Source organism: Megascapheus bottae, chromosome 21 (genome assembly GCF_031878675.1).
Source record: "Megascapheus bottae isolate mThoBot1 chromosome 21, mThoBot2.hap1, whole genome shotgun sequence".
NCBI classification, from domain to species: domain Eukaryota; kingdom Metazoa; phylum Chordata; class Mammalia; order Rodentia; family Geomyidae; genus Megascapheus; species Megascapheus bottae.
Window position 1 is genome coordinate 16,617,981 of NC_143529.1, and position 10,695 is coordinate 16,628,675.

General features: G+C 42.2%; 2 protein-coding genes across 4 annotated transcripts; both read right to left on the minus strand.

The window, feature by feature from the left end:
• Positions 1 to 243: 243 nt before the first annotated feature.
• On the minus strand, positions 244 to 3,062 carry LOC150048700 (gamma-crystallin C). 2 transcript variants are annotated; one of them, XM_090354366.1, is made up of 3 exons: positions 2,938 to 3,062; positions 2,603 to 2,845; positions 244 to 516 (listed from the first exon to the last, which is right to left on the minus strand). In XM_090354366.1, the coding sequence occupies exons 1-3, from the start codon at positions 2,944 to 2,946 to the stop codon at positions 244 to 246; spliced, it is 525 nt and encodes a 174-aa protein (XP_090210492.1). In that variant the 5' UTR covers positions 2,947 to 3,062. The 2 variants fall into 2 exon arrangements, with proteins under 2 accessions (XP_090210492.1, XP_090210491.1); XM_090354365.1 differs by having other exon boundaries at positions 244 to 519; positions 2,938 to 2,946.
• A 5,835-nt stretch (positions 3,063 to 8,897) lies between these two features.
• Positions 8,898 to 10,695, minus strand: LOC150048701 (gamma-crystallin B). Of its 2 annotated transcripts, none has more exons than XM_090354367.1 (3): positions 10,687 to 10,695; positions 10,352 to 10,594; positions 8,898 to 9,173 (listed from the first exon to the last, which is right to left on the minus strand). In XM_090354367.1, the coding sequence occupies exons 1-3, from the start codon at positions 10,693 to 10,695 to the stop codon at positions 8,898 to 8,900; spliced, it is 528 nt and encodes a 175-aa protein (XP_090210493.1). The 2 variants fall into 2 exon arrangements, with proteins under 2 accessions (XP_090210493.1, XP_090210494.1); XM_090354368.1 differs by having other exon boundaries at positions 8,898 to 9,166; positions 10,348 to 10,594.

The following is a 10,695-nucleotide window of genomic DNA, read 5'->3' on the forward strand; positions in this document are numbered from 1 at the left end:
TATTCGCCAGGTGGCAGGTGCATTACTTCTTACACTTTGATACCCCTTCTCATGTTTTTGTTCCCATTTCCCTTCCTCTAACCCCTCCCAATCATCTTGTTTTTCCCCCTTCCTAAGGGGGTATATTTATAAACCGATTGATTTGCCCACCATGAAAGATAAACAGAAGTCAGGGTTTGCCAACAATACAGACTAAATACTTTATTAGGTTCCAAAATGAAAAAAAGGTAGTGTTAACCTATTTTAGTATAAATCCATCACCCTCCTCAAGGAGCCTGCCTTGGCGTCCATGGCGCCCCAGTCGTGGCAGCGCCGATACTCCCCCGGCCTCAGCAGGTACTGGCGGCCCCGGTAGTTGGGCATCTCGTAGAGGACCCAGTGGCCCTCCAGCACGTGGAGCGAGCGCACCTCACTGAGGTGGAAGCGGTCCGGGATGCAGGAGCAGTCCTCGTTCAGCTCCATCATGAGGCCCTTGTGGTCTTCTCTCTCGTACAGGCGTATCCTGTGGGACCCCGTCTGCTCAGGCCCCAGAAAGAAAGAAGGGACAAAGCGCATGAGCCCCTGTCACAACTCACCCAATCAAACCACGAGGACAGGCTGGAGCAGAAGGTCATTGATGCCAAAGTCCCAGAGTCCCTGAGATTGCTGAGTGCGGCGCGCGTGGATCACTCTTCTAGCACTTAACACGCACAGGCACGCGCACTTTCCATTTCTTATCCAGGAGATTCAGACTAGCGTTTCAGTCCCTCAAAAACTCAGATGTCTGGATTCTTAATTTCCTGCGCTCATTTAAACTTACATTCTTTTTTGTTGGGGAGGTGATGGTAAAAATTATTATTTTTTTACTGGTAGTCTTGTGGTTTTTTTTTTAATAAGAAAATTATTTAGTAGAAATAAAATACACATGATCAATAATAACATATATTGCATATTTATGTTAATAATATTAGACTATTTTATTGTAGAATAATATACCCATAGTATATAACCTATCTTATTATATATTATATTGTGTATAATGTCTTTCTATTCATTTTTATTTTATGTCTCTAGATGGATGTAAATTTGTACATATATATAAATTGATCACTAGAAGGAGTTTACTTTATTTTGGGGTGGGAGAAGGGAAATGAGGACAAAAACATGAGAAGGGGTATCAATGTTTGTTAAGTAATGCACCTTCTACCTGGCAAATATAATATAAACCTTCTATTAATTACAATAAAATATATTTTAAAAAACAAGGGGTTTACTTTATTCTGAAGGATCTGATCATGTAGACCAGGCTGCCTTCAAATTCCTTACCCTCCTACCTCAACCTCTGGAGTGGTTGAAATTACAGGTGTGAGTAACCTGGCTTTGGAAAAGTTGGATTTAAAACAAAATCATGTAATGTAAAGTTGATTTCCATAACCATCTGTGATGAGAATTCATCTGATTTTCTAAATTTAGGAGAATTATGTTTTCCAAGGTTAAATAATACCTTTAATTTATAACATGGGGCCGGGAGTTTGGCCTAGTGGTAGAGTGTTTGCCTAGCATGCAGAAATACCCAGGTTCGATTCCTCTGTACCGCATACATAGAAAAAAGCCAGAAGTGGTGCTGGGGCTCAAATGGTAGAGTGCTAGCCTTGAGAAAGTCCAAGGATAGTGCTCAGGCCCTGAGCCCAAGCCCAGGACCGGCAAAAAAAAATAATAATAATAATTTATAACAATTGTTTTGGTGTCTCCTTGCCCACAGAGAAACCTAACTCATTCATTAGTAATTTCTTTAGATGAAAACTAATTTGTTGGAAATACTGACCAGTTTCTCATTTTCAGGCTTTGTTTTATGTTACAGTATAAATTTACATTATATTGGGTATCATCAACTTTTGATTGGCCTAATGGTGACAAAAATAAAAAGTAAAACTGACACTTATAAGTGGATTCTTCCATATGTATGTTTATATATACATATATATTGTTTCTGTTTGTTTGTCAGTACTCTTGAACTCAGAGCCTGGATTTTGTCCTGTTGCTTTTTCACTCAAGTCTGGTGCTCTACCACTTGAAGCACAGCTCTGACTTTTTGGTGGCTCATTGGACAACAGAATTCTCAGTCTCCTTCCTCCCTTCGGCTGGCTTTGAACCACTAACCTCCATCTCAGCCTCTTGAGTTACTAGGATTACAGGCATGAGCCACTGGCACAAGTTTTTCTTTTGTTGTTGTTTGCTTGTTTGTTGCCAGTCCTGGGGCTTGAACTCAGGGCCTGGGCACTGTCCTTGTGTTTTCTCAAGACTAGTGCTCTACCACTTGAGCCACAGCATCACTTCCAGCTTTTTCTGTGTCTGTGATACCCCAAGAATCCAACCCAGAACTTGGTGCATGCTAGGCGAGCACGCATGCACTCTCCCTCTAGGCCACACTCCTGACCCCAGGTTTTTTTTTGGTTTGTCCTGATCATGTCTATTGTTTTCGGGTATGTCTTTAGCTGGGCTCAGGCAGTCCTTTCAACTGGGAGGGGCTTTTCAAGGGGGAATCTTCCCGTGCAGCCCTCATCCCTAACCCAGAGCGCAGGGAGGATGCACCAGCCGGGGGCAAGCAGAACTCAGAACTCACGTGGGGCAGGAGGCGGCAGGAGCGGATGGAGTCGCTGAGGCCCATCCACTGCTGGTAGTCGGGGTAGTCGCCCCGCCGCAGGAAGTACTGGCGGCCCTGGTAGTCGGGGCGCTCATAGAGCATCCAGCAGCCGCTGTCCACGCGGATGGAGTTGCAGCGGCTCAAGTAGGGCTGCAGGTTGGAGTGGTCGCTGGTGCACTCGTAGCAGCGGCCCTGGAAGCCCCGGTCCTCGTAAAAGGTGATCTGCAAAGGAAGCACAATTGCCCAGGAAAGCATCTGCTCCCAGGAGGGCTTGCAGAAAGCCTTCTTCCCCGCCTGGCTTGCTGTCTGCTCACCTTCCCCATGGCTGAGGGACTCAAACGGAGCGGATCCCAGCGGTGGAGCGGGCAGGCGACCCCCCGGGGCCTATATACCAGGACGGCTGCTGCATCGGCAAGAACCACACAAAAGGGGCCCGCGGGGGCGAGTGAGGGGATTTGTTTTATGGATCGCTTTTCCACGCCGCATTCAGTGGCAGCGATTGTCGATTCGCACAGTCGGTCTCTGGTCTATTCCAACCCTGCCCCTTCCTCTACGGGCCTCTCTCTGTTGTTCTATTGGGATTCTCGGTGTTTTCTAAATTTATCAGCACATCAGTCTGAACTTTTGACCTGGAATCCATGTCTCTACGTTAGGATTCCATTACACTGTGTGAATTCTGTCTGGGGTGTGGGGGGGGGGGTTGGGGAGAGGGGATAGCTGGCATGGATGCCTTTGATGAAGTGCCTCTGGAATTCTAGAAGGTTAGGTCAGACAGAGTTACTCCACAAGCACTGACTAACTGCACCCTGGATGACAGAGACTCAATCTACTCCTAACTGTTCATCTTTCTTTTCTTTGCAGGTTTGGACAGTCCCCCAGAGGACACACATCTATATTCTGATTTTGGCTACTTTTGACTCTGTCCCCCACCATGTTGAAAAGAGTGACTCACCAGTCACTCCCTCTTTGGTAGGTGAACTGTATGTAAATCAGCCTCACACAAATCAGCTTCTTCTCAGTCAGAAACACATCTGTCAAGTGCACTGTTTTCTGGATTGTTTTCCTCTTTCCAAGAGCAGAGGAGGCCTTAAAGCTTCCTAGACAAGAAGATTATGCTTAAACTGCCTAAACTCAGGCCCATGGAATGGCTGCATAAGCTGGGAAATCACAAATCTTTCTTTATATCCTAATGTGTTATATAATATATAAGCGCTGTGTCTTAGCTTTTTTGCTCAAGGCCGGTGCTTACCACTTGAGCCACACCTCCATTTTTCTCTCTTTTTTTTGTTTGCTAATTAGAAATCAGAGCCTCACAGATTTGTCTGACTGGTCTGACTTTGGACCACAGTCCTCAGATCTCAGCTTCTGGAGAACTAGCTAGCATTACAGTCAACCTGAGTTACCATGTGGAGTAATTCAAGGAAGGGGGGGAGGAAGAAAAATAGCAAGCAAGGAAAGGAGAAAGAGAAGAAGGGAGGAGAGAAAGAAGGAGAAAAGGATGCAAAGGAGGAAAGAAGAGAAGCAAGAAGGGAGAGAGGGAGGAAGGGGAGAGAGAGGAAGGAAGAGATACCCGTGGGCCTGGGTGTTGTCCCTGAGCTCTTCAGCTCAAGGCTACTTCCCTCCCCTTTGAGCCACAGATCCACTCCCCATTTTCTAGTGATTAATTGGAGAAAAAGAGTCTCACAGACTTTAGTGTATGGACTGGCTTTGAACTTCCATCCTCAGACCTCAGCTTCCTGACTAGCTAGGATTACAGGCTTGAGCCACTGTGCCTGGCTTTGAAACCTCTACTTTTTAAGATTCTTCCCCAAACCACAGAATCAAAGTGAAAATTCTGCAATGGGCTCTTTATTTTCATAAGAACTGGAATTTGAACTCAGGCTTTGGTGCTTTTTAGGCAACCCACCACTAAGTTGTTTTTAACACCATCTAACAGTAAAACACCATGTTCTTCATGCTGGGGAGTTCTTTCTAGTTGCAGTAAGTCATGAACTTAGCTAGTTTAAAGGGAGGCATGTTCCTGGATGTCTCAAACTAAAAAACACTAGCATGAGTTACTAGGATTATATATGTAATGTGGTCAGCACATACCTAGTTCACATGCTCTGGTGGTACTGGTGACAGATACTAGCAATGTAGTGAAATTATCGAGGATGACTTTTAGCTTGCTCATTTCTCTCAAAAGCATTTGATCTTTTTTTTTTTATCCTAGGTCTGAGGTTGGGACTGGAATTCAGCACCTGCAGCCACTTTACCCCTTGGCTACTGCTCTACCAATTGAGAGCTTATTTGGTCTTCTCAAAGATCCTGAATAGTCTATCCTTTATGTTGCCATTTTGTGCTTTAAAAAGCAACTTAGGCATGCACAGACATTAGAACTCACTTAGTGGTGACTCAAACTCTAGTATGCATAAAAATTACTGTGCCTCTCACCATCTATGTCTTTAGGTAGAGAAGAGACTCTTGGCATCTGTATTTATAACCAGCACTAAATAGTTTTTGAAATAAACTTTGAAAATACATTTCTGTGGGTCATCTTTCTGCCAGTTGGTCTGCCTGTCTGCCTGCCTGTCTGTCTCTGATGCAGAATCTATGTAACTCAGACTAATCCCTACAACTAGTGATTTTTTTCCATCTTAGTTTCCCAAATGTTGAGATTACATGTTTGCATCACTGGTGTCTAGTCCATTCTCTCATTTTTGATAATGGCAGCTGTCACTCATCCAATGATCAGTCCTTAAAATAGAGATGGAAAGCATGGTATCCTTAATATGTGGCTATTAGATCCAAAGAGTACAAGAGTACTCAATATTTGCATACCCAATGCTATGGACATGGTAATGGAAATATAAACATAACTATATAGACATAAAACCTATGACTCTATAGACATAATGTTTTATTTCATAAATTAATATGTTCCTATGACATACAAACCCTTAGCCTAATTGTGATTAAGTTCTAAATACTAAGTCCCAGTGATTGTAAATAGAGATTCCCGCCTTGAACATTTGTATGTTAAACTTGTCATCTAAAATATGATGTACAAATCAATGTTAATAAATTCTTAAAAAATAGAGATGGGGAGCACCATGAGGGTAGGAGCTATTCCATCTTTATTTTTGTGTTTCCGGTAATGGAACAAATAGATTGACATATAAAGATGACTCAATAGATGCTTGGGGAATGAGTGAATGCCATTCTCTAGTCTGAAGGACACTGTGATAGTGATCTGTGGGGCTGTTTCCTGTGCTTAGCTTACATGGGCAAAAACATTTACATCAAAGCTCACATTTTTGACTTTCAGTATATAAGATGATATTACCCTGTCCTTGCTTGAATTCATGGGCTTTTATAATGGTGGGGAGAAGTAAAGGAAAGGGGAGAAAGCAGTAATGTTATATTGTTTTCAGTCTTAACATCTTAGCAGTTTTTTGTTTGTTTGTTTTTTTGCCAGTCCTGGGCTTAAGCTCAGGGCCTGAGCACTGGCCGTGGATTTTTCTCAAGGCTAGAGCTCTACCACTTGAGCCTCAGCACCACTTCTGCCTTTTTCTAAGTATGTGGTACCAAGGAATCGAACCCGGGTCTTCGTGCATGCTAGGCAAGCACTCTACCACTAGGCCAAACTCCCCCATCTTAGCAGTTTTAATTATCTAATTTTTATGAGTTCTGAAAGAACAAATTAGTTTTCCAACAGCAGTGGCCAATCTCATTGTTAGTATCTGAGGCTTTATAAATTGATTTTATCATCTGAATTTCTGCTTCTTAGCAATTAATGTAGTATTTGTATTATATCTGTGCTGGGTTAAGTGAAAAGTGTCTATTTGAGTAGTGACCATGTAGGCCAAAATGACCTGAAGAAAGAGATTGGCCAAGGGCATAGCTGCTGATAGTATTCCTCTGATAGTAATGATCTAATGGTATATATATATATATACATATATATATGTATACACACACACACATAGCAAGTGGTTATGACTGTCATTTGTGCTTTGATTAACTCACAAAGGAGAAAAGTTGAACTCCAATGGTGTGGATGGGAGAGTACAAGATAATGCACTTAATCAGAACCTAACTCTATGATGGGCAGGGTAAGAAAAATGGAGAAAGAGTTCACAATGAAAACTCTTTGGGGGGTATAATAATGACAGTTCTTGGTACTTATAGCTTTCATTCCAGGGTCTTTGGGATTTTTATAGATTTAAAGGGAAGAAGAGGAAAAAAATCAGGGCTTAGTTTTACAAACCTTGATGGCAGGAAACAGCAGTGTTTAGGATATTTAGAGTTGGAGAGCTGCCCCTGGGACAATATCAAACTGTTGGTCCCTCCAAATGGGAAATAGTTGGCTCCTGTAGGCATCTCTCTTCCATTCTACTCCCAAAATTGTAACATTTGCTTTAAAGAGAGAGGAGGGAGGCACCAAGAAAAGGGGAGAAAATCAAAGAGAGAAGACAGGTCATCCAGCATGAGAATGGTACCTATAGACCATCTAAAGTAGGACTATCTAAGATAGATTTTTGTGTTGTTATTTTGTAGCACTGGACACTGAACTCAGGCTTTCTGCATCTTAGCTAAGGGCTCTACATACAGCAAAGCTATACCTCCAGCCCCAGAGGCCAGCTCACATCCAATTAGATAGCAATGTACTGTTGGGATATAAACTCACACTTGTGTTCCCAGAGCCTCTGTGCATCAATGCTGTACAGGAGAGAGGGCGAGAAGTTTACAGGAAAAGGATTCTGTCACTGTCAGAGCCAGTGTGGTGTCTGGGGTTAGCACTATGGAGGGATGAGTAAGAAGGGTGAGGAGGGTGAGGAGGGTAAGGAGGGAAGAGGACAATGTAGAGAGTTATAGGAAAAACATAGGACATTCATTAGGTTGGAAGAATTGGATACACAAAACTCCTATCTGTGTGAGATGGGAGATTTACTTGACTCTCAAAGGATGGGATGCTTCCAATGAATTCTGACTTGAAGCCATCAGTTTCATTGTTGTCTTCTAAACCCTTGGACTGGTCTTGTTTCCTTCTCTGACTTGGTTGCTGGATCACAGCCAGGTCTATTTACAGCTATGTATCAGCTTCTGGCATTCAGCTTGGGTTTGAACTTTCTTCTTGGTTCCATTTTATCTGTCCTGCTTTTGGTTTTTCTTGTGACTCAACTTCCTTGTCCACTTTTCTCTTTTGCTGTCCTATTTTCTTTTCTTACTGTTCTTAGTTGATTCCATTGACAAGTTAAGTAGTACGTGCTTACCATGTACATCATGATGTTTTAAAGTATATACGCATGGTGGAATGACTAATTAAGGCATAAATTTTTCCACATAATTATTTTTGTGCTTAGAACACTTTATAATCATCCTATTTGCATTATTCAGATATACAAGATACACTTGTCATCTTGTACAGTGCTTAATGTTTTTAGGCTTATCGAGGTAAACTTGTGCAGCCTTTGTCCAACAGTACCTGAGTCTTTCAATAAAGACAGCAGCTGCTAATCACTATTTTACTTTCTACTTTTCTGAGCTCATATTGTTTTTCAGATCCCACATGGGTGACATACAGCAATTGACTTTCTGTGTCTCACCTATCACTTAGTGTAAAAGTCTGCATGTTCACCATAGTGCTTTAAATGACAAGACCTCTCTTTGGTATAGCTGAATAGTAATCCATTGCATATTAAATACCACTTTTAAAATGTAGTCATCTAGGGAGCAGGGGTGGAGGGGTGGGAGAGAATTTAGTCATCCACTGAGGAGCACTTAAATTGATTCGATCTTATGGCTGTTGTAAAAACTGCATTAAACATGGTAGTGGGGATATTTCTTCCACATACTGAATTTAATTTTTTTGGCTATATAATCTATTTCATACAATTATTTTTAATTTACTGTACCATATATTTCATTAATAACCTTAATATCTTTTGAATAATAAAAGAAGCAAAATATATAATCCCATATGTTTCTCCAGAAAATTTAGAATCCTTATTTTTCATTTAGTATTATAGTATATTATAGTATATTGCTATTAAACTGATGCATTCACATTCACTCACACATGCACACACAGTGCTGGAAATAATATTTTCTACCTTATTCATCTTCTAATAAGTTATTTTCCACCTTGAAAACATGTTATTATGTTTGGCTTAATGTCATCATTGCTTATAAATGCTTAACAGATTGAAAGAAAAGCAAGACTCTCATAGTGCCAGAAACACAAGCTATGGATTTTATTGGACTCTAAGGAAGAAAAGGGAATGTAAGTATTTTAGTAAAAATCCATGGCTCTTCTAAAAGAACCCACTTTGGCATTCGTAGCCCCCCAGTCAAGGTATCTCCTATACTCCCCGGGCCTCAGTAGGTATTGCCTTCCCCTGTAGCTAGGCATCTCGTACAGAATCCAGCTGCCCTCCAGCACATTGAGGGAGTGGATTTCATTGAAGCTGAAGCGGTCCTGGAGAGAGATACAGTCTTCTGTGATCTCCAACATTTGTCCTCTGAACTCATCTCTCTCGTAGATCCTCATTCTGTAAGTGCCTGAGTGCTAGGGTGGCAGACAAATGAGGAAAAACACATGAACATAAATGGAGAGAAACTACAATTCTAGCCCCTGTACCTCCATGGCCACACTTACTGGGAAATCTCTTGAGTCCAAATTTGTGCAGGCTCATGAGTCTTTCTTACTAGCCCAACTATAATAATTATAGGCAAAGCTAGGAGCAGAACCCAGTAACTCTTCAGCCTCTATCCATTAGCTTCTGGGAATTCCCTGGGAATTAAAATTTACCTAAAAGGAAGATTATCACATCATTTCAAGTGCTCATGGCTTGAGAGCCTATCACTCAAAGTAGAAAAGTGATAGAGTCTTTGTATAGGGGAGAATCATTGTGATATATTACTCTGATTAAAAAGTTATCCACATTAAGCTATTTTCTGTAAGGAGCTATATTTGCTTTCATGTATGCTATGAAATTTGAGATTAGTAAACTCTTGCAACAAATAGGATGGTATGGTTTCCTTATCAGTTTTGAAAACCTCCATTTTAGTTCAAAGTGGAACCCTTCTGACTCTCAGCTTCTTCTGTGTCTCTTGCTCTCAACTGCTACATCTCCCTCTATAGCAAAAATCACCTTCAATAGACTCAGTTTTGATGGCACTCTATTCCATGCCCCTCTCCTCCAACCCACTCTCCTGGAAATTACAGATTCCCTCCCCTCCCCTCCCCCAAATACTGAATCCCAAACTTCAGTTTGGGATCTGGCCTTGTACTTGATACCTCTAAGCTGAACTAATCTGTCCTGACGCTTACATTGGAATAGAAACCAGAATACAGGGCAGAATAATCAAGTAGAGGAGGAAGGGTAAGAAAGCTCCAGTGTCTGCAGTCAATAAGCAGGCCTAGACGCTATTTACCCAAATGTGATACATTTGCTTTTTCACTTGATATAACTTGCAAGGAACAGAAATTACATCTTTAAAAAAGTATACTCAAATCTTTTATATTCTACCTCTTCTTAGCCTGTCCCTGATCTTTTCATCCCTACTCTATTTAAAATGTGAACACAACATTAGAGATGGTGAGGAATGACTTCCATCCCCGCAGGCATCCTCCTTCTAAACTGCTTGAGCCAGGTCTCGCCTCTTCTTTCTTTGGGTTCAGATAACTTTTTAGACCAAGTTAATTGGCAGAGACAGATCACATAAACTCAGAGTCACACTGACTTGCGGAATGAGGCGGCAGGAGCGGATGGAGTCGCTGAGGCCCATCCACTGCTGGTAGTCGGGGTAGTCGCCCCGCCGCAGGAAGTACTGGCGGCCCTGGTAGTCGGGGCGCTCATAGAGCATCCAGCAGCCGCTGTCCACGCGGATGGAGTTGCAGCGGCTCAAGTAGGGCTGCAGGTTGGAGTGGTCGCTGGTGCACTCGTAGCAGCGGCCCTGGAAGCCCCGGTCCTCGTAGAAGGTGATCTGCAATGGGAAGACAGAAAGCATGAGAGAGATTTCCCTGCTGAGGATGCGCCGACAGAGCAGAAGGGGGGCATCTGGTACCCCGGATTTACCTTTCCCAT